The sequence below is a fragment of the Panthera onca genome, chromosome B4 (assembly GCF_046562875.1).
Source record: "Panthera onca isolate mPanOnc1 chromosome B4, mPanOnc1 haplotype 2, whole genome shotgun sequence".
Taxonomy (NCBI): domain Eukaryota; kingdom Metazoa; phylum Chordata; class Mammalia; order Carnivora; family Felidae; genus Panthera; species Panthera onca.
The window spans coordinates 27,495,539-27,519,588 of NC_138345.1; the positions used below are offsets into that span (position 1 = coordinate 27,495,539).

The following is a 24,050-nucleotide window of genomic DNA, read 5'->3' on the forward strand; positions in this document are numbered from 1 at the left end:
CAATGCTTTTCCTTCGCTTCTGTATCAAATATTTCACTTTGGATCAATGGACTTCCATTCTTGTAGAGAAAAAGAAACATTTCTAATCTGAATTTCTTAAGATGGCATTGATGACAGGCAAATCTGTGTAGATTTATTTAAATTGCAATTACAGTGAGTAGCCCACTTATATAAAGGGGATGCATTGGAAGTTTTATTTGAAGTAGGTTTTTTGAGAAAAAATTTCAAAAAAATTAAAAAATAAAAAAATGAGAGGGGCGCCTGGGTGGTTCAATGAGTTAAGCATCCGGCTTCGGCTCAGGTCATGATCTCGCAGTTCGTGGGTTCGAGCCCCGTGTTTGACTCCACACTGTCAGTGCGGGATTGGGATTCTGTGTCTCCCACTCGTGCTTTCTCTCCCTCCAAAGCCGATAAACTTAAAAAATGTTTAGTTCAACGTTTAATTTTGAGATAATGACAGATTCCAATGCAGTTTTAAAAAATAATCTAGAAAGATCCTGTATGCCTTTTATGCAGTTTTCCCTAATGGTTTCATCTTGTGACGCTGTGAAGCAATGGTACAAGCCAGATCCATAACAAGGATCTCTTTCAGGGCCCTTCCCTCGCTGCCCCATTCTTAATCTCTGCTAACCACTAATCTGTTCTCCATTTCTACCGTGTTGTCATTTGGGGGATGCATCTAAATGGAATCATACCGCGTATAACCTTTTGGGACTGGCTCTCTTTTTCACTCAGCATAATTCCCCAGCAATTGATCCCAGTTGTTACAAGCGTCAATAGTTTGTTCCTGGTTTTTTTTTCTGTTTTCTTTTTAATGGTTTCATATTTTCCGTTTAACTTTGCGATCCATTTTGGTTAATTTTTGTATGAAGTGTGAAAATTACCTTGAGGTTCACTTTTTTTTTCTTTTTTTGCCAGCGGGTGTCTGGTTGTTCCAGTGCTGTTTGGTGGAGAGGTGCCTTTTGTCAAAAATCTGTTGGCTATATTTGTGTGGGTCTGTTTCTGGGTTCTCTATTCCATTACTATACTGTATAACTTAATATGGAATAGATTGGTTACTCTTTATTCTTTTTTTAAAATGTTTTATTTATTTATTTTGAGAGAGAGAGAGAGAGAGAGAGAGAGAGAGAGAGAGATTGAGCAGGGAAGGGGCAGAGAGAGAAGAAGGGAGAGAGAATCCCAAGCAGGCAGAGCCTGATGTGGGGCTTGAACCCACAAACCTCAAGATCATGACCTGAGCTGAGATCAAGAGTCAGACACTTAACCAACTAAGCCACCCGGGCTTCCCCAATAACTCTTTATTCTTTTTCAAGATTGTTTTAATTATTCTAACTCCTATGCTTCTGTATATGAATTTTAGAATAAGCGTACCTATATCTATCAAACATCTTGCTTGTAGGAATTGCATTAAATGTGTATATTGTTTGGGGGAGATTTGACATACTTACTATGTTGACCTTCTAACCCATGAACACAGTATATACCTATTTATGTATTTTGGTCTTTTGGATGTTTTTTAATCAGAATTTTGTGATTTTTAGCATATAGAGCCTGTATATGTTAAGTTTATATGTAAACAGTTTATTTTCTTTGTACTGATTGTAAATGTTGTGGGTTTTTTTGTTTGTTTTAATTTACTTTAAGAGAGAGAGTGTGTACATGAGTGTGAGAGGGGCAGAGAGAGAGGCAGAGAGAGAGAGAATCCTAAGCAGGCTCTACATTGTCAGCATAGAGCTCGATACAGGGCTTGAACCCATGAACCGTGAGATCATGACTTGAACTGAAATCAAGAGTCGGACACTCAATTGACTGAGCCACCCAGGGATCCCAATGTTGTATTTTTAATTTTGGTTTCCACATGTTCATTTTTGTTATAAAATAGGTGTTATAGATACACGATGCGGTTTCTCTTAGAAGCAATATCATAAATAGATACAGTTCCTTGAGTAGCAGACAAAAGCCAGATTAAAACTCGTAAGAAAACTGGACTTAATGAGCAGTTACTAGAAAGAATAGTAGACTAGCATATTGTTTATAATACTAGTACTAAATAATAGCTAATGTAAAATAGTTATCAAATATTTTGGAAATGTCTAGCATAAGTATAGTTCTTATGTCAACTCATAACATGATTTTCCATTTTCTTCATGGATAGATTATGAAATCTACTCTCACGCATGTCCGATCCATTACTGTCACTTTTTGGACAAAAGCGTGTAATGAGAGTTTCCTGGGTTTAGCGGCTAGCAAAAATATTTAGGAAAATGTTTAAACAGATTGCACAGGTAGAATGAACTGGGATTTGAGCAAAGGCAAAAAGGGTGTGTAGAAGAGGAAGCTGGGAAGTGTTATTCTGTTAGACTCTAATGCATTAATCTAGGCCACTTTGGTTGCTACAGGGAAGCAGGGGGCCAGGATTTAAGAAGCCTCCAAAAGTTAGCTGTTTGTCTTGTGGGAGTGAATCTTTTTAAGGAAAACAAAACAAAACAAACAAAAAAAACCCTGCACTGTTGTGGCAACAGTGACTCATTGTCTCCTCCTATCTTGTTAAAAGACCCAGAGAGTCAACTATTTTACCCCGGCTTTGCTCCGGGAGGAGTTTTAGAAAACGTCTATGAAGGCATACAAGATAAGATAAAATTTCAAATGGATGCAAAGCAAAATTAGTCAAAGGGAAAATAAGATGAGGGCCGTGACGGTGACTGAGATTTGGAAGCAGAAGTCAAGCTGGGAGGTTTTATTTGCCATCTTGAAGTGGGTAAACAATTTGGCGTGGACATATTATTTTTAACCCTTGCACACATAGTCTCGAAGCCAGTGTTTAATTATTACGGCCGTCCGGGGTTATCTGCCTTGTTTTCATCGGCCACAGGACTGCTTGGGGGGAGACATTGTCCTGCCGAGTTAATTGATAACAGGAATTCAGATCCTGCTTGGGGTGGCCTCTGCTGGCTGATGCAGCTGGTGGTCTGAGAACCCACGCCAGACCCACAGCACCCTGGCGGCAGCCAGCCCCGGAGCTTTTCCTCCAGCCCAAGCTTTTGTGATGTATAGCGAAGTGAGGATGAACAATTAAGACCTTGCTCTTTTTGGTGACAGCAAGGACACCTCCAGCTGTAAGTAATTTTGTTAAGTTTTAGTATCTAAAACAACGTAAATTGCCTTTTAAGAAGTGATTGTGGTAGTTCTTATTTATTTACTTGTATTTACTTATTTATTTATTTTTCATTAGTTAAGGTTCCTCTGGTTTTTAAGTGAGGTGGGCAACCTGAGAGCCTTCTGAAGGTCGATCTTGCTAGCTCGGAGCATCGTCTGTGCTTTTAAGACACAATCTTTGTGTGTTTTAGAGAAAGTACTTCCGGCACCATTCTTTCTCCTGATGGCCCGTTTTCTACCGTCAGTGGAAGAGGGAAGACAGCCACAGATGTCCCCACAATTTGTAAACCTGTAAACAGGCCCGTGCCACCCTAGTGTGCTGTTTAATGTATACACACGTGCGTGCCTGTCCCTTCCTTTGCAGCATTCGGTATCTAGGCTTTGTTCCTGGTTACGTGTTCCTTCTTCGCACAAAAACTAGAGTCAGAGAAATGGTGGCCCACTCCATTCTGTATTGTTGCAGCCCGTTTAGTAGACCGCTGTTGCATTTTTACTTTCTCTATAAAACGAGCCCGAAGACAATGGGAATGATCTAATTGCGTTTGAAGTAGCTGCTGGGCAGGCTTGTTGCAACAGCTGATGGGCTCCTCCGAGTTTCAAGAGCTATTTATGGTAGATTAGCTGGGATCAGGGCTCTCCAATTCAGGCCATAAAAGGCCCGTCCCATGTGGAGTTGCCCCACTGCTCCTGACGGCGCCCTCCGAGGCTGAAGCGTCCTCAGGTTTCACGTGGATTTACCCAGTAATGGATGGCCATACCGAGGCCAGATTGGGGAAGTTCAGCGTCAAGGACACCAGGGCACTGAAAACTTCAAAAAGAAGACTCTTTTCAATATTTTGGCGATCTTTCTTCCGAGAAACTTATGGGATGTAGCTTTCACCTTTTTACTGCATTTGGCATCCAGACACCTTTTGGAAAGCACCGATCTAAATTTATCCTGTTCTGAATCATCACTTCTGATAGATGCCGTTGCCTAGTTTGCGTGGTGATATTTGATTTTGTACAGTGTTCCTGGGGCTAATTTTTGATATTTTGCTTTTTGTTTAGAATTTGAAAGTAGCGGCCGTTGAAAGGAGACACAAAGAATATACTTGAGGACATCCAAAGCCGGGTTTTTGTTTATTTTTTAATTAGAAAAATAAGAAATTTCAGTGTGATTTTTTTTCTCCCCCCCCTCCCCCTTTAACTTAGAGGAACAAGGATTAAACAGAAATTTGAAGTAAGTGAAAAATCTTCCTATAAATGTAAATACAGCTGTTGATTAAGTGCTATCTGTCCGAGCATGCTTCCTAGGGTTTGCTGACTTCAGGCGCTAGAATGTTCCTGCCATTATGTGCTACTTATTGCTAGTTGCTTCTCTGTGTGCCCTTGGGCATGTTTTTTGGGGTTTGGAATGACTGGATTTTTTCTCCTTAAAAATGAAAGAACCTTATGATACAGAGAAGTTTGTACTAACAATTTAATGAATATAGTTTAGTAAATACATTCTGTCTAAATGGGAGCACTTGAAGCCTTGGAATTAAAAGCATATTCACAATACAGGGTACTTCAATAATCGTATCACAAGTACGGGGGGTGCAGTTCAGAAGGGCACGTTTTATTTCACACGTGGAAATGTAAATCGCCAGTGATCCTTTTGTATAATCTTTGTTTTGAGGGATCTTTACCTTGGTACTCTGATTCTTATTATAGAACCTCTGATGTTCCAGAATTTAAAAACAAGAAACAACAAAAAACCCTCAAGCTTTAATTTCTAGATTTTTGAACTGTATTTCATTTTTAAGTTCGCCAAGAGAAAAATTCGTTAGTAGCCTTTTTAAGCCCTAGAGAAAGCTGTGGTTCTGTAATTTGGCTTAGTGATTTGCTTCTGTTAAAAAATAGCAAAGAGCTATAGAACATTTATGGTTGATTCGACATATTGCTCCTTTAAAAAAAAAAAAGATTACAAATTTTTTTTTTTTATTGTTTATTTTTAAGAGAGAGAGAGAGACAGAATGCAACTGGGGGAGGAGCAGAGAGAGAGGGAGGCACAGAATCTGAAGCAGGCTCCAGGCTCTGAGCTGTCAGCACAGAGCCCGACATGGGGCTCGAACTCACCAACCACGAGATCGTGACCGGAGCCGAGGCTGGACGCTTAACCGACTGAGCCATCCAGGCGCCCCAAAAAGATTGTTTTTTTTTTTTTAGTACCATATCAGATAGACCAGTAGGAGCAGTAATTATTTTTATCAGGTAGCAAACAGAGTATTTATAGAGATGAGTTTCATCAGTGAACCCTGCTGTGGTTCTCAAACCAGAGGTGGTGGCATAGCTTCAGCGGGCATTTGGAAATGCTTGGGGGCCTTTCTGGTTTTCACAACGACCGTGGCCAGCATGTGGGGCAATGTGGTTAAGAATCATAAATCCTCTGTAATGTGGGACAGCCTCCCCTGGTGAAGCATGCCTCTGACCAAGATCCTGGGGTTTTCCTTGCTGAGAAAAGCGGCAAGGTATAAATGCTCCCTCCCATTCCAGAGAGAAGCTGGATATAGAGGCTGCCTCTTCTCACCAGACCAGGGGAACTCTTGAGCCAAGCAGTTGGGTGTCCTGCCAGGAGTGGGCCATCCTTGCCACTGCTCTGGGGGGTCGGGGGGAGAGGAGGAGCCACAGATGAGCAGAGACACTGCTCATCACGCTTCCTTCTGTTGAGAGTGGGACAATGCTTATTAGCCCTCAAGGCAATGCTTTTTTGCAAACCCATCTAAGTCTGGTGCCAGAAGCATAACTTCCAGAGTAAAATTTGGTTGAAGCACCCAGCTTATATCCCTTTCATTTGACAGACCCAGGAGACCCCACTTTTGCTTGTACTTTTGAGACCCCACTGTTTCTTGGTAACCACTCCTCTGGAAGGCTGGGAATATCAGTTCAGAATGCACATCTTTGTTAACATATGGGGCCATTAAAAATTCTCCTGTTGAGGATTTGAATCTGAAGAAAAGGGCCGCTGGTCTTCAGCAGGGCAGGGATGTCCCGAGAGCGGCTGTTCAGGGGTCACAGGCTGTGCAGAGAGCCGAGGTGGGGGAACCACCAGAGGTGTGTTTTTATTGTTGGACACAAAGGGAGTCCTCTTCTCACTGTAGGACTTCCTGGGCTCTTAGGACGCTGGTTACAGTGACACTCACAGTGGCCTCCTCACGACCAGGAGAATTTCCAGTCTGGAGCTTTCCTGCAGTCCTGGGCTTCATTATTTTGTAACTCTGAACCAGCAGCCGTGCCATCACCCTTGACTCCTCTCCCTATAGGTCACCAAGGCCACTACATCTGACTCTGAAATGATGCACCTGCCCACCGCCTCCTCCCGAGCCTCCTTGTCCCTTCCCTGGATGAGTGCATTGCCCTTACTTAGTCCTTTTGCCCCCAAGTTCCCCACTGTCCAATCCATCCTCAGAATGACCTAAACAAGGTCTGATCCTGTCGCTTCTCAAAAGTCAAACCTTCCGTGGTTTCCCACTGATGACAGGTGAGAGTCCGACTTCGTAAGCCTCCCCCTCAGGGTTTTTCATGCCACCGGCTTGCTGGCCTCCCTCCCTGAAATGTTCTGCCTTCCCTCGCGTGCCAGGGAAGTGTTATCAGAGGAGATCTTTCCAGAAGCTTCCATCTATTTGCCTCTGGGCCCCAGGGTCAGATTCCTGGCACCGTGTCCTGGCACCTCCTCCCTCTGTAGGGGGGCACCCAACAAGACAGCTGGGTCCCAGCTCTCTTACCACCCAGGATCTAGCCCATTGCCCAATGGGTGAATGGACTGGATGCAATGGGATAACTTTGGATTCTTCATATCCAAATTTAACCGTCTATGAAACAATTTGCCATTGTTACGTGTTACTCACTACGGAAGTGAGCGTTCCGTGTTATAAGCTCTGGTTTTTTTCTTCGATATCTAATCATACAAGCAGATTTGTCTTACAAGTGTGATGGGGTTTATATGTAATGCTTTTGCCAACACAGGAAATGAAGGTGCCTTCGATAAAGCCAGCCGCTTCATTATTGGAGCCTTGCCTAACATGAAGAAACTCCTCTAGCGGTGTGCTTTGACTTACGTGCTTTCCCCAAGCATTAAACTTTATCCCTCAGATGCAACATCTCAGGATGGTTTTCCTTGCTGACCTTGGGTGGGAATGTAGCCCCTAGACGTCCGGTTCAAAGAGATCTCTGTCTCACTTTCTTACAGCACTCCTACTTGCAGGAGGCTTTGGAAGAGGCATTTGTTTCGCCTCATACCTTGCTTATTCTCTTCTAAAAGTTGATCCTTTAGTCCCGGACGAGTTCATAACCTATTTCGAACTGGCTTTTGTATGAACACGGTCAAAGAAAGAGCTTTAGTATCTGCCTTGGGATAGTTAGTTTCTCCATGTCACCGTGCTGGTTTCCTCTCAGCACGTATGTATTACACGTCTGCGTGTGGGTCTCTGAGTCGGATGCCGTGGGATGAAGACAGTGAAGCTTGTTCCCATCCTTGGTGAGGTCCTTTCCTAGAGGGGTTCAGATAGGGTCTCCATGAAGCTGTTTTACAAAAAGGCTAGGAGGGATGAACACTAATAACATGCCAGCCACGCTCAGTGCCAACCTCTTTGCCTACGTTATCTCATTTAATCTGTATGGTGGCCCTGAGACATCATACTATTATCCTCATTCTACAGGGGAAAAAATCCTGAGGTTTAAAGAGGCCTGCCCAAGGGCCCATCCCACGGGGTCAGGGTAGAGCTGATTCAAATAGTCTAATAGGATTTCAGTGCCCATCTTTCTGACCCCTACTTTAAACCAGTGAGTCTTAGACTTTATTTTTTATTTTTTAATTTTTATAATGTATGTTTATTTTTGAGAGAGAGAGAGAGAGACTGAGCACGAGTGGGACAGGGGTAGAGAGGGTGGTGGGGGGGGGGAGACACAGAATCCGAAGCAGGCTACATCCAGGCTCTGAGCTGTCAGCACAACGTGGGGCTCAAACCCATGAACTATGAGATCATGACCTGAGCCGAAGTCCGACGCTTAACCGACTGAGTCACCCAGGCACCCCAACGTCTCAGACTTGAATAAGCATCACCTGCAATCTTGTAAATGAGCCGGTTCTGACTCAGCAGGTCTGGGGTAGGGCCAGAGATTCAGCAAAGACCCCAGGTGGTCCTGATGCCTCCGGTCAGCACTGGCTATGAGTAGCAGTGTTTTAAACTACACCACTTCCGGGGCGCCTGGGTGGCTCAGTCGATTAAGCATCCGATGTCGGCCCAGGTCACGATCTCCTGATTAGCGGGTTCGAGCCCGTGTCATGCTCTGTGCTGACAGCTCAGAGCCTGGAAGGAGCCTGCTTTGGATTCTATGTCTCCTTCTGTCTCTCTCTGTCCCTCCCCTGCTCACGCTCTCTCTCTCAAAACTAAATCAACATTAAAACAAAACGAAACACTACACTGCTTCCTTATGGAACCACTGAGATGAAACGATCAGGTTGGAGGGAGAGCCGAGGGCTTCCCGTGGTAGAGGTGATCTTACAGGCTAACCTTCTCTGGGCTTTTCTTGCCATCCCTTCCCACCCTTTGCTTACACAGTTGCCCCCCCCCCCCAACCACCCCATTTCTCTTCCAAGGTCTGCCTTCCTCCTGGCTCCTCCTCCTCCTCCTCACACTGAAAACAGACTCAAGTTTCCTCCGTCCTAAATAAAGATCCCCTTGACCTCGAGCGATCAGCTATTTCTTTCACCGCACACTCGCTCCTCAACACCCACAGCTCCGTAGAGCTGCTTTTGCCCTCCCAGACCCACGTGATCTCCCGATTGCTTTAACGCTGAGCACCTCTTTATGAGGATCCTGCCTTGGGTCTACACTGACCGCTATGTTCTGGAGCTCTCCTAACACCTTTCTTTTCTTTTTTTTTTTTTTTTTTTTAATTTTTTTTTTCCAACGTTTTTTATTTATTTTTGGGACAGAGAGAGACAGAGCATGAACGGGGGAGGGGCAGAGAGAGAGGGAGACGCAGAATCGGAAACAGGCTCCAGGCTCCGAGCCATCAGCCCAGAGCCTGACGCGGGGCTCGAACTCATGGACCGCGAGATCGTGACCTGGCTGAAGTCGGACGCTTAACCAACTGCGCCGCCCAGGCGCCCCTTAACACCTTTATTTTCTAAATCATGCCCTGTCTCCTCCCTGCTGCAGCTTACCTTCGTAGGGTTAAGGTCAACATTCTTCTGCTGCCCTCTATATGGTGAATTATATGATCTGCCTGTACATATGTCAGCATCTGTATCCTATATAGTATTGATAGAATCGTGTATAAAGTTTCTGAGTGACGATGCAAAGGGCTTGTATAAGTCACAGTAATCTGTGAACTGCTTCAGTTAATCAGAGGCTTCATGTTTCTTTCTGGATTTTCAGTTATGTTCTGAGTATGGAAAGTTGGCAAATAACTTAGCCTCAGACATAGAGTGTCATTGAACAGAAAAATCAATTGGTATTTTTAGATTTTTTGAGATATCCAGTATTTTAAATATTTTGAGCCCTGAGCTTTTCATACATTCTGAAAACACTGAAGCTGGGGGCACCTAGGTGGCTCAGTCCTGGCATCCGACTCTTGATTTCGGCTCAGGTCATGATCTCACGTTTCATGAGATCTAGCTCCACATCTGGCTCTGGGCCGACAGTGTGGACCCTGCTTGGGATTCTCTCTCTCTCCCTTCCTCTCTGTTCCTCCCCCCCCCCCCCAATAGCTCTCTCTCCCTCTCTCTCTCGAAATAAACATTAAAAAAGTGAAATATAAACACTGTACCTAACTTTACGTCATGTAACCAAAGATTTAAAATATACATATGCACTTGCTCACACATTCAATGAAACAAGCCAGGCCAGCCGAAATTCAAACAGGAAAGCAGTTGATTTTCAGTTCCTTAAAATATGTTGAATTACGAAGTGGGTGATGAAAGGTAAAATAACCTTTGAAAATTTTAGTACTGTTTTGTGTAGATTTCCTTAGGAAAAAAAAAATTTAATTAAAGCAGGGATTTCAGATTTCCAGGCTCAGGGACATTGTTTATTGTGCAATTACTTCATACCTTTAACAGTTGCTGTTATGAAAGGGAAGGACAAATGGCATTGTAACATTATTGTTTGTTTGCAAGTATCACTTCCAGTACCTTCCCCAGCTAATGGCTCTGTAGGCTTGAGCCAGGTTAGAAAAATAAACTCGGGCATGCTGTTCAGAGGTAGATGGCTCTCCAAATTATGTTCATGGTCTTAATTTCCACCAGATGTTCATTTTAGCCAGACACACATAATCATTTGGCTTTATTATTTCATGCATTTTTGATTGAAAGTGTTGAATATTTTAAAATTCTGTGATCCGGTAAATATCGTTGTGATGCGGTCGTGGAGGATGAGTAAGCTTCATGCGATGCCTTCTACCCCAACGCGGGATCCTCCCATTTGAGATGGAATTCATTGAGTTGGATTTGTATCAGTTCTTCTCTCTGGAGGCTTCAGGGAGCTTGCAGACATCTAACAGTCCTTAAATATTTCAAAAGAGAACTTCAGCAAGAAGGTGGAGCCGGGAGCCAAGCGGAGGAAAATAGTGTGAAAGCAATGATAGCAAAGAATCTTTGTGCCCCACCCACCTCAGCCCACCTCCCAGAGCTCCGGAGAAACGGTTTTCCCTGCTCTCAGTGGGGGAAGAGATTTTCATTTGGAAATTAAGGGTGTTTGATCCTGAGGAATGCTTGGGGGCAGTGGCAGAGTAAGCGGGAGCAGCCCTGGTGTTGACGACCAGCTGTGTGACTTTGGGTAAGTTCTTACCCTCTCTGAGCCTCATTCATTAAAGTGAGCATTGGAATGGAGGATTTCTAAGGTCCCCTCTACCTATTGGATCCTATAATTCAAAGACTTCAAAGCTTGCAAGTACTCTGGTCTCCCCTGGAAAGGAAACCCTGCATCTGGAAGGTGTGGCTCAAGGCAGCAGAGCAGGACCAAGCCAGAAATGTCTTGAGAAAGAATATGTACGTGTTTTAAAGTGTGTTCTCACCATACTGGCTTGATGTAGCCTGTTCTTCCTCCTTGGTTGGCTTGGTCACTGTTCTTTGTCTGTGATCCTTTATTTTTGGTTTTCTCAGTGTTTTCTTTTGTGTCCATTTAAATACTTAAATTTTAGTTCCTATAGCCTAATTTATTCTTCTTTTGCACTTTGTGAAACCCCAGAGTGGTCATGGCAAACCCCAGGAGGGATGCCTGAGACAGAATTTTCCTGTTCACAACAGGAGTAGGGTATGCTCCGCTTTTTTTCTTTTTTTTTCGTTTGTTTGTGTTTTGTTTTTTGTCGCTTTACACTTATTAGCTCGCTGCCAGACGTTCATTCTTTTTTTTTTTTTTTTAACATTTATTCATTTTTGAAAGGTAGCGAGAGACAGAGCACGAATGGGGGAGGGGCAGAGAGAGAGGGAGACACAGAATCTGAAGCAGGCTCCAGGCTCCGGGCTCCGAGCTGTCAGCACAGAGCCCGGTGGGGGTCTTGAACTGACAAACCGTGAGATCATGACCTGAGCCGAAGTTGGACACTGAACCGACTGAGCCACCCAGGCGCCCAGAATTTTGTTAAATTTTTACGTTGAATTTTGCACCAGTTGTAAAGGGTGTTCTTGGTTCATAGGGCTATAAACATTTCAACCTTTGTCCTTCACAAGGTAATTATTTCATTAAAAGTAAATTACAATTTATTCAGTAGCTCCAGATAAAAATGCTAATCACATGGTAAACGGATATGCTAAGATTTGAGAACAAATTACCTTGGTATTTTAATGGAGAGAGTTTTCTGAGCTAATTTTTATTCATAGCCTCTCTCTGGCTAATGTGAGGCTGGTGATGATTTCTATAATTAATGAGCTCAAGTTATAAAAAAAAAAAAAAAGACTAACAGGTAGACAATAGGGCAGTGTGGAGCCAACATTTTTATTGCAGAGAAGTTGGGTTTCAGGCCATCACTGCGAAAGGTGCTCTTACTGAGCGAATGTTTTTAAATAGGTACACAAACAGGCTTTAGGAGGTTATGGTATCTCCCAAAACGTATATGAAAAATGTTCCTTGTTTTAAAAGCTCATTTAATGGAGGTGAGGATCCATTGTTTTTTTTTTTCTTAACTTTTTTTTTTTTTTTTTTTTTTTTTTAGAGATCATGAGCAGGAAGGAGGGGCAGAGAGAGAGAGAGAGTCTTAAGCAGGCTCCAGGCTCAGCACTGAGCCTGACGTGGGGTTTGATCCCACGACCCTGGGATTATGACATGAGCCAAAATCAAGAGTTGGACTCCCAACTGACTAAGCCACCCAGGTGCCCCATGTTTTCCATTTTTTGCTGAAGGAGCTGGGCTGTGACTCCCATGAGAAACTAAAGTCACGTTCCAATTTTTGAATAGAAGTGAGGTGCCTGGAGGTCTCTAGGTGACCCCATGTGGGGGCGTACCCCTGGAACGTGTGAAGGTTTAGCATCCACCGGCTGGAACAGGTTCGGGCAGCCCACAAGTCTGGGTCATCGCTGCTCAGTACAACTCCCCGTGTTGATGGCTGTGTTCTCTGGATGGGAGTGTTCTGCACGGTACCCTCAGGCCACAGGCGGCTATCGAGCACTTGAAAATGTGGCAAGGGCAATTGAGGAATCGAACTTTTAAGTTACTTTTAATTCGTTTAAGCTCCAGTACCACTGTGTTGGACGTCACAGGTCCAGAGGAAGCGGATGTACGCCCCGTGCGTCTACTGATACGAGCAGGGGGCTACAGTGCGTCACCTGTTGACATAGCCACGGGGTGGGTGATACTTGGATAGCAGAGGGAACATAGAAAACTCTGTGCTTTTCAAGAGCTCGTGGAAACGTATCGCCTCCGAGGAGGCTTTCCTGTGGATTCCCCATTCCTCCCACCCGTCCACAAATACACACCCCCAGGGTAAGCGGGTGCACACACTGTATGGTTCTGTAGGTTCTTTGTGGCCCTGGACACATTCAGTGTTCACTTCCACGTTTTGAATTGTGTGGCTTTACAGTCCAATAACAGCCTTAGAATTGGGTCCTTCGGTCCGCCGGGCAGCACCTGCCTGATGGTCGGTGTGGATGGGAGGGCCGCCAATGCAGTGGCAAAGTCGTTTGGAGGGGTGTCCTCGGATAGGTTGCCGGCATGTCAACCTGGGCTTTATTGTGGCTTTGTTGTTTTTTCCTACGTTTGTGTTTTGGCTGAAAGTGATGGGGTTTTGTGAGAAGTGACTTTACGTGAATTTTTTTGCTTATTTTCGCTTTTACCTTTTTTTATACCTGTGGGTGCGAACTCAAGCTGTCCTCTGGGAACCAGGGCCGTGGTGTGGGTGGTGAGGAGACTTTTCTGTGATGGCAGCTCATGGGACGGCTCTACTTACCAAGCCTGCAGGATACCCCTCATCCATCCATCCTAGTTATTTTTGAGTGCCGGCCGTGCCGACTAAGGATTCTGCGTGTTCCCCAGATGCCTGTGGCTGGTGAGCCTCCGAGAGTGGAGAAGGCAGAGTCGGGCAGCCTGGTGGGAAGAACAGAGGGGACCCCGCCAGCCGGCACAAGTCGCCGAGCGACGAGGCATTCACCCACACCATCTGCTCTCGCACGCCCATTCCCCTCAGTGTGGGAATGCCTCTCCTCGCCAACCCTCCCAGCCTCCCCGCCTCCCCGCCTCCCCGCCTCAGGGAGCTTACTGCCTTCCCTGGGAAAGTCTCCTCCGGCCACCTTTCGGCTCCCACAGCCATTGGCTGGTCTGAGCAAGCTCGGAGAAAGTCCTGGTGTCCTCATGCATGGAGTAATGCAAGCAGGTCCGATTATGCTCCACTCCACCGCTTCCCACCTGAAATCAAAATAGACCAGAGTGATGTTTCACCCTACAGGTGCAACAGGACTGACTTGTATCTGAAAAGAATGTAGTGATCCATTACTAAATACACCAAGCAAGAGGCAGGGACAGTGCCTCGTTGCCCCTGTGGAACCCTTGCATCGAGTGCGGATGAATCGATGTAGTTAATTAGATTAGATGACCATATATCAAAAACTATTCAGCTCAGCTGTTGAGCTGAATAGATGTTTTTAAAATAACCAATCGAGTTGGGGCTCCTCGTTACCACCTGACCTTCTTTGGTTTGTCAGAGGGGTGGGTGGGTATTTAGGGACAATATAAGGTGAGTCAGCCACATCCGTTTCCTCCTCTTGTCTGTTCCCCTCTTCTTTCTTTTTCCTTTCCTTCACTTTCCTTTCCTTCCCTTCCCTTTCTTCTTCTTTCTTTCCTTCCTCTTCTGTTCCTGTCCTCTTTTCATCTTTTCACTTCCTATTTTTCTTCTCTATTCTCGTATTTTCTTTTCTCTTGCTACTTCTCTTTTATCTTCAGCTAAGTCAAGACATAAGCAACATGGCCATGGATATCTGTAAGTTTTACTGATTTTAATGTGTGCAGTTTTTAAAATACGTGTGTGTGTGTGTGTATGTTTATACAGACATAAAATCTCCCTTTACACAGTTCTGACCCTTCTGTAGTACGATTAATACTATAGATGATCTCTTAAAAATTATTGTGTTCTGCAACATGGAGTCTGATTTGTAGGCCTCATTATATTTTGTGGAAAGAGACTCATTTCTTGGTAGAGCAAATTGGTCATCTTTCCTTCACGTTATCTCTGTTCGCATGCACATTATATGCCTCCGTGTGGATATGTCCGAATAACAGCCAAAAAATATGCGCTTATATTTTTCTTTCTTCTTTGTTCCTACTTGGCATCTTTCAATATGTCGTGTGGCACTAGCGATAAGGAGAAAATGAGTACTGTATGCTGCAGTTTAATTTTAGTGGCACACAAATGGCAACCAAATCTCTGCTGCTGCTCTGGTATTGTTAACTCAAATGTAAAATTAGAAATGTGGTAATTATTCGGCCGTTCTGGCTTTCTAGGGGAAACCATATCATAGTGTGTGTGTGTATGTGCTGGCCTTTAAAAATAGATCTCGCCCCACAAGGAGATGACCCCCAGCTCAGCCATACTTGACAGGTCCTGTGCATCTGTGGACTTTGCCAGCGGTGGCCGTGAGTTCTCGTCTCTTCCCAGGAGCATTAAGCGCTGGCTGCATTCAGTTCATCTTTGGTCAAAGCTCTTGTGCTTTAAAAGCTGACTGCTGGCGCGTAAACACTCTTGACCCTGGTTGTAAACATTTGTCATACGTCTGGTTAGTTTTAGTTTTCACTGACCGAAATCATTTTGGCAGAAGGGTCCTTAAAGTTTGACAGCCCGACAAATTACACAGAATCCCTTGTTTTTCTCACACAGGCTTTGACTATGACTCACTATCCATCTGAACACGTTTCTTCTCTGGTACTGAAAATCTCCTTAAATATATATTCTTGAGCAACTGAAGTTTAGACAAGAAGTTAAACATTGGATGACTGGGGAAAACATGTTTTGGGGCTTCGCGTCTTCTTTCAGTCCTCTGAGGGGATCGGGATCAAAGAAGATCGTTAATCTTAACATTTCTGTTTAGATTCTGGAGGCCATGACCTCCTCACTTTATCTTTCCACTGGGGTACTTGGTTGTTGTCATTCTGGGCTACTTAGGTGATGGCAAAGCCACCTGGATCCCAAGTTGACACTTGTCTTGTCCAAGTTGACACTCCGCCATGTGCTTCTGGAGTCTTCAGACGCTTGGAGGCCACACCAGCGCTCTGCATTGAGTTGTCTGCCGAAAGGCCCCAACTGTGCCCTGTGAGAGAAAGGGCAGCGGAGGGTGAGAGGCAGACCCGGTCGTTCTCCCTGATCCGCCATGACCACTGTATCTGGACAGTTACACGTGAGTAGAAGGAAGGCATCTGGGTCTTGTCAGTGGTCGAGAGGCTCTAGACTGTGCCAGGCATTGTGGGTCCGTGTGAGGAGCAGAGCTGAGGAAGTCTGACCGTGCTTTGACGTGTGCTTTGTGCAGCCACAAATCCAGAAAAATTCTGCCCGAGGCCCCAGAGGCCACGCCTCATCTCTACAGTGGGGTCTTGTTTTGTGAAGGAGCTGCAAACAGCCTGTTGCAGTCAGAAAAAAACAAAACAAAACAGTGTTTTCTGTTCCACAGCATTATGGACATAAAGTAAAACTTGAATTTGACAAACTCTACCATAAATCTTCCCCTCCCTAAGAACCGTGTGTGGAGGTCTTGATTCTTTTTTTTTTTAATCTTTTTTGTAATGTTTTATTTATTTTTAAGACAGAGAGACAGAGCATGAGTGGGGAGGGGCAGACAGAGAGGGAGACACAGAATCCGAAGCAGTTTCCAGGCTCCTAGCTGTCAGCACAGAGCCCGACGCGGGGCTCTAACTCACGAACTGTGAGATCATGACCTGAGCCAAAGTTGGACACTCAACCCCCTGAGCCACTCAGGCGCCCCTAAGAGGTCTTGATTCTTAATCTGAACTGTGTGCAGCTGTTGGGGTGTGGGATGATTCTAGAGCTTTGTGTAAAATCAGATTTATGCAACGTTCTCCTACCCCAAAGAGGATGGGATTCACCAGCCTCCATGAAAACACCCTTTGCCGTCTGCGTGCATGAGACACTCAGAAGCGGTCTTATCCCCTCGTAGTGCATTCACAATTATTGTGTCACATGATTAGCAGTTACTAGAATGACCCATGACATTGTGATTTAGGATTTAAAAACCTCAGCATCTCGGCCACACTGTGAAATACTCAAGGAGGCATCTGTTGTCTAAATCTAACCCCTTTGTTCAAGGAGAGCCACACAGAAACAATAAGTAGACTGTATACCTTGGGGCGCACACGGGAACCTCATGTCGTAATCACCTAGGAGGATCCCTCCAAGGACTCTCTCCAAAAGTGGTTTCCTTGAACATACTTTAGGGAGCCTTTTGGTTAAGTGGACAGGATTTTTCAATATGAATTTGCCGGTTTTCTAGTTGACTTAGATTTAAGTAACCAGATAAGAGCATGAAGAACAACATGCACACTCATACACACACACACACACACACACACACACACACACACAGAGCCCTACCTGTGGAACACTCAGGCACACGAGAATATTCTAGAGCCACCCAATACTGGCTCTGCGTGGACCTGGGCCTGGGCAGAACAGCTTTGAGTGCACTCTGGCTGCACTCTGTAGTCTCATATTAGGATTGGGCAAAAGAATTAATGTATTATTTGAAATTTCAAATGAAACCTGTTGTTGTTAAGACAAATACGTGATGCTCTGTGCACTTTACTTAGAAAATATGGGTGCAGTACAGTAAATCCTAGTGTCAAATTAACAGATTTTCAGTGTGAGGTTTTATTTATCAGAGTCTGTCTTGTATATATCATTTTATTATAGATTGCATTTGATTTTGGAACAACTTGCATATATATATATATATATATATATATATATATATATATATATATATATCCTGATTGCCCGAACTCTAGTGTTACAGAACAGGTTTACATGTTTTTATCCTAAAGCTAGAAATACAATTTCCCCAAATAGTGATGGTTTCATTAAGTCACCTAGTTATATGTTGAAAAAACCTTGAGTTGGTAAGTATTTAAAAACTGAACTTGGTCTTCTTTAGAAGTATATTGTTTAGACAGGGTATTATGTGAGTACTGATTCTGTAGGAAAAGAATCAACTTCGGTTTAAAGTTGCTGAAATTAACGGGAGGAAGTTAGGGTGGTGAACTCATAATTACTCTGAAATTGGGTATCTCAAAGTGGCAAACATTTTTAGGCATTTCTAAACAGGATTTAGAAAATGTTTTTGTACTGATATTTATACTGGTATGTCTGATATTTAGGACTTCTAACCATTATTGTCCCAATAATTGGTACATAACAAGTGTTCCATAAATAGTTGTACAACGAAGAAATTAATGAATGGAACAAACACACCTACGCCCATGCACGGGCCCACACAGACCCACACGGGAATCAGCCAAAAGCATAAAGAGCTGAAAGCCCGTTCGATGTCCTCATCTGCCACGCTCCTTAGTGAAAATGTGCCTTGTAACACTTGTGATTCATTCAAGCCTTCTCCCGAAGGAGAGTAATTAAATGTTTTGTTTTAAACAGTTTCGTTTTCATATTGTAGGTAATAAGTGAGGAGCAACTAGTTTTTAGCTCTTAACAAAATGAGCAATTAGACACAGAAGTTCCTGCCAATAAAATTGAAATAAAATCTGTCATTATTCCAGTCCTTTGTTGAATTTGCTTTGCGCTGATGGGGACAATATGCTAAATAATACACCGGCGAGTTTTTTTTAAGTAACTGAGAGAGTTGGGATGTTTTAAAAGGTTGAAAAACAAGGTGGCAAATGTCTAGAAAATTGTTTAATTTTAAATGTGAAGCAAATGAGATAGGGTCGTTGTGGTATGATCGTTTTAATAATGGCAATTTAAAAATCACTCTGTTTCTTAAATAGACGCTGTCTTTTGCCTTAAAAGGTTTGCTAATGTGATTTACTTACTTGAAAGTTCAAACCTGATACCTGACTTTAGGCTCTCTCTGTGGCCCCTGGAGCTGGACTCAATGGGTACCCATTCCAACACATTTAGTTCCATTAGCATGGGCAGGGAACTCAGGTTCTGTCTCAATTTCCTCATCTGTAAAATGGGACTGACAATAGTACATGGCCAAAGGTTTGTTTTGAGGATCAAGTGAGCTGATACACGTAAAACATTGAAAGCAGCTTTTGCTGGATGGCAGTATTTATTTGGAGATTGTTATTATTAACCTTCTTTGGGGCTAAGATGATGTCTAGGTTTCGATTTTAGCCTTAAGCTGGAAGGATTTTTTTTAACTAAAATTTTATTGCAGTGCTTTTCTGTAACTTTGGTGTTAAAAGTGGATGATTTGAGCTAGTGATTTCTTTGGAATCTATCGAAATGGTTTCATATCATTTAATTAAAAATTTTTCAAATAAAATGTTAGAAATGATAGGGACGCCTGGGCGGCCCAGTTGGTTAAGTGTCCAGCTCTCAGTTTCAGCTTAGGTCCTGATCTCATGGTCCATGAGTTTGAGCCCTGCATTGGGCTCGATACTGACAGTGTGGGGCCTGCTTGGGATTCTCTCTCCCTCCCTCTCTGCCCCTCACCCACTCATTCTTGCTTGCTCTCTTTCTCTCAAAATAAATAAATAAATAAATAAATAAATAAACTTAAAATTTTTAAAAATATTATCTTAGTAATAATGATAAAGGCTATTCCCGATGCCTGACTGATCATTCCAAAGCCAGTTTCCTGAGAATGTGGAGCTCAATACATCAGATTTCACCTACATTCTATAGCCGGTTCACACCAAGAAAGCCTTCATCATAAATCTTACACATCCCACAAGGGGAAGGGAAAACTTTCCTGCTTTGGTGGAGTTGGGTAGGTTTTGGAAACTTACCTGGATTTTAGTACCTTAGATTTGGTACCTTAAATTTAGTACCTTAAATTTTAGAAACTTACCTGGAAAATTACCTGGATTTTAGTACCCTTAGGTGGTTTTCTTTAAAAAAAAAAAAAAAAAAAGAAAGAAAATATTATTTTGGTTCAAATATCAAATTATAGATGAATATCTGCATATTTATTCATCTAGAGGAAATTCTGGGTTAATTGAAATATATTTCAGTTAGAATCATATCATCAGTTTGAAATAGATCACAATTCATCAAGGTGATTGTTTTCTAAGATTGAATGATCAGTAGAATTGCTTGATAAAGCTCTCGTTGGACCCCATCCCAGACCTGGGGGGTAGAGACTATAATCCCCACCCCCCACACCCAGTGATTCTGATAGCATGGTGGGTGTCACTGGCATTGGCCCCCTGTCCCTCCCTCTGTAGCATCTTGGTCCAATGCCTACCCATCCGTGTGGCATGTGAATGGACCCACCTGCAGTGGGGCTTCATGGACGTTGTTCTAATTAGCTGTACGGTCAGGACATAAGTGACTAGGAAAAGCATACTTGCAAGGATCTAAGGATATTTTGAAAATCGAATTTTCCTTTGCTAAGTGTTTTGTGTCTTTTAAATTTTTTTAACGTTTATTTTATTTTTGAGAGACAGGGTGTGAGGGGGGAGGCAGAGAGAGAGAGGGAGACACAGAATCCGAAGCAGGTTCCAGGCTCTGAGCTGACAGCACAGAGCCCGACTCGGGGCTCAAACTCTTGAGCTGTGAGATCATGACCTGAGCCGAAGTCGGACGCTCAACCGACTGAGCCACCCAGGTGCCCCCCGACATCCTCTTATTTTTACCAGATCCAAAGCTCCACAGCTGTTTCTTTGAAATATAAATTGTTTGCTCAACTGCAGCGTATATGGGCAGAGCACGTGGGGAAGACAGCGCTGCTCCCAAACCCTGCGTTCTCAAGGTAGGGAGATCACGTGTCCGTTTGTAAGCGATTCACCTATAATTCAGCCGGGCTTAGAGTGGAGATCACTTCCAATGCCATTGCTGCGTCACGCATGATGTAAAAAGAATGCTCAGTCATCCTGCCGCCTGATGTCATCTCTAACACATGAGAAGCAAGAAGGGGGATAGAAGGACAACGGGACACTCTGAACAGTTTTCCCTGAGAATAACTAGAACGAGGGGATTAAATTTCTGTTGGCCATTAAGAGCCTGTGGTCACTTTAACTGCCTGTGTTTCTCCAGATTCCCAGGACCTTTGCTCAAACGACCTCAGCACCCTGCTGGCACACACATGGCACCCGAGTCCAAACAGATTCTCTTCTGACACATAATGGGAAGAAGGGCTGAGGGTTGGTAGTTTCTGAGGTAGCTGAGTAAGTGAGTCCCGCCAACCTCTGGGCCGTCCCCTCGGGCAGATAGAATATTTCTATAAAAAAACCGAGGCAACAGTTTGCTGACAGATTTCACACTGTTCCACAGCCTCACCCCTCCCACTATGCCGTTTGCTGTCTCCTAGAGCTGAATGTCTGGAATGAGAGATTCTTCCCCCTTGTTGCTGGTATGGCCCCTTTTCTTACAATATCCAGATCTAATCTTGAACTTCGAGGCTGCCCCAAGTGGTGGGGTCCCAGGGAAACAGCTGGCTCCCGTCACCTTGAAGGATTCACTCTGAGTTCTGACTGGTTGAGATCAGCAGCTCTACAAGCTGTCGCTTTACTTCCAAGGTACTTCTGTCCCTCGCCTGCAGCATACTGCAGAGCTGGGGACCGGTCTGCTTTGTAGCCACATCTAACGGTAGTCAACCCGGCCTGTTTTGGTACCTCTTGAGTTCAAGAACTGCTCTGCCTTTGACATTAGTTTGTTCCCCATTCCCCTCCAGAATATCCCAGGATGTTATAAAGTGTCGAGTAATTTTTATCTGAAACAAGGGGTGGCATTTGAACCATCATATGTCATAGGGACATGCCTGCCAGAGCTAAAAAGAGACTCTTATCACATCCTGTCCTGGCTTGGGAGCATTTGGGGATGAGTAACACTTGACACGGGCGGTTCTCCCCTGCCGCCGGCCCTGAGGGGAGTCAGAGCCGTGTCCCCACAGCCCGTACATTTGAAACAGTTGCATCTTTTATTTTTTTTATGTTTTTATTTTTTTAAGTTTATTTATTTATTTATTCATTCATTTATTTATTTATTTATTTTGAGAGAGAGAGAGAGACACACAACATGAGTGGGGGGAGGTGCAGAGAGGGAGAGAAAGAGTCTGAAGCAGGTTCCACGACATCAGCACAGAGCCCGACGAGGGGCTCGAACCCACGAACCTCGAGATCGGGACCTGAGCCAAAACCAGGAGTCGGACGCTTGACCGGCTGAGCCACCCAGGCGCCCCTGAAACAGTTAAATCTTTTAAACAGAGGGGCTTTTGAGTGCTTTTAGACCTTAAAAAAAATGCGAAGGAGCGGTGTTCTCAAGGCAGTGAACGAGCTTTCTTCCTACCAAACGAAAGTAAAGCACGAATTACATTGAGAGGGATTCGGGTAAGGCTGTTGAATTGTAGAGATTGTCATCGGTGTAGACACTGAACTGAGGAAGGAGAAGGCAACCTTCCTCTCAGGCACCTTGTGGGTATTATCGTTAAGTGTTACTCACTCTTATCCAGAAAGGCAAAAAGAAAGCAAGATGTTACATGTTGCAAGAGCTGAAGGAGGTAGATCTGAGGTGCATGGCAAGCACACCAACGTAACTCGGAAATGTGTAAGCAAGCAGTGCTTTGGGTACTGGAGAGCCTCGGGCAGCCCTGAAGCTCAGAGGTGCCGTGCACACACACAGTCACAGTTTGATGGGACACAGTTTGTGTCACAAGGCACAGGAGTGGAGGCCCGGGAGGGAGTCCACGGAGACTTCACAGATGTAGACGATGGGTAGGAATTTGACAAGTGGAATGATGGAGGTTGGCGGGCAAGAGGGAAGGGCGGGTGAAGGTACCATGAATGGACATTGTTCGGTCAACGGACAGCCTTGAATGACGAGAAAAGGGGTGTGTGTTTCTTGGCCACAGGAAACCTTGGGACTTTGGGCCGCCGAAGGATGGACTGACTACTGAGGTAGTGAGGAGGCTGGGATTGTACAAGTCTTGAAGCACACTGACGGCAGCAGGAAGAGAAGGGAAGGGGTCAGGGTGGCGTGGGCAGGATCGCCCAGCCCGAGGGGTTGCTTGGATGTGCAGGAAGGAAAGCAGGTGCAGCACGGTGCCTTTAGTGAGAGAGGATTCTGCTGGAGAGATAACGCCAGTCCTCTCCTCGGCTATCTCGAGGCGTCTCTCCCAGTAGAGAACCAGTCCTGCCCAGCTGCATGTCTGTAGGTAGCCTGAGTGATCACCGAGGGCCTTTTGTGACCTTCTGTAGAGATGCAAACAAGTTGTCAGTAGATGCCTGTCTTGCAATACAGTTAATCACAGAGCAAATTATTTGTTGCATAAAAGCTCGACAGAAAACCTGGAGACAGGTCCCGTGGCTTTGTCCTTTCTCTGCTTATTCCAGGTTCCCATCTCCTTGAGCCTTGCCCATGAATGGGACTGGAGTAGTTCAGGAAGGCTGTGGCCTGATTTGGCTTGCTCCCAGCTCTGCTTCAGGGATGTGGCCTGGGTCACAGCCCAGGTGAACCTGGGCCTCTGAGCATCTTTTGAGGCAGAGAACAAGAACTTGACACTGTTAAAAGCTGTACCTCCAGACATCCCGCTGGAAGACCTCAGAGGAAGGAAAGACCATGTCTATGAAGGCAATAAAATGGATAAAATATCAAGGAATAATTTAACCTGAAGTATCTGAAACCTAGGTGTAGAAATCTGTAAAACACTCCTAAATAATTCAAGAAGAATTTGAAAAAAAAGTAGAAAGGCGTACCTCATGCTCGTCGTAGCACTGTCTCTATGTAGGTTTAAATTTTTTCAAACTAAAACAAGTACTAGAATGAAACAGGAAAAATTTCTTCATAGCTGTAGGTTTGGCAGACGTTCCCTAATGCTTTACAGTGCAGAAGCCATGAAATAAAAGATTGATAAAAATTAACCATATTTAAAAAACTCCACCACTTTCCCACAGTGGGGGGGGGGGGGGGGTTGGGGGGTGCGAACCACCAAAGAGAAAAGAAAAACTAGGAAAACTACCTGCAGCTCCTATCACAGATATGTGATTAACATATTAATATGTAAACTTCCAGAAATCCTAAACACACACGCACACACACATACACACACACACACACCAAACCAAACCAAATCAAAACAAACAAAAAAAAGCACTGGAGGAAAATTGGCAAAGCTTCGAAACTGACAACACACAAAATGGGAGAAAGGACATTTAAATGGGTGTAAATCAGGTGAAAAGGTGCTCAATTGCATTCAGAGTAAAAGAAATAAAAATGTACTGTGACCAGCAAGCCTCAGTAGGGCGAACATCTAGAAGTCA

At 44.2% G+C, this 24,050-nt stretch overlaps 1 protein-coding gene across 7 annotated transcripts in view; it reads left to right on the forward strand.

Annotated features, from left to right (window-relative positions):
• SVIL (supervillin) overlaps positions 1–24,050 on the forward strand; it is a 230,723-nt gene that overhangs the window by 77,728 nt on the left and 128,945 nt on the right. Inside the window, exon 1 of one of the 7 annotated variants that reach the window (XM_078450307.2) lies at positions 3,251–4,375. The exons of 5 other annotated variants lie outside the window; for them this stretch is intronic. Coding sequence is in view for 1 of the 2 variants with exons in the window: in XM_078450298.2 (XP_078306424.2) it covers positions 14,571–14,586 (16 nt within the window). In the remaining variant the exon portion in view is untranslated. Of the gene's footprint in view, positions 1–3,250; positions 4,376–14,355; positions 14,587–24,050 lie in introns of those variants that run through there. One more of the 7 variants, XM_078450298.2, reaches the window with a different exon arrangement.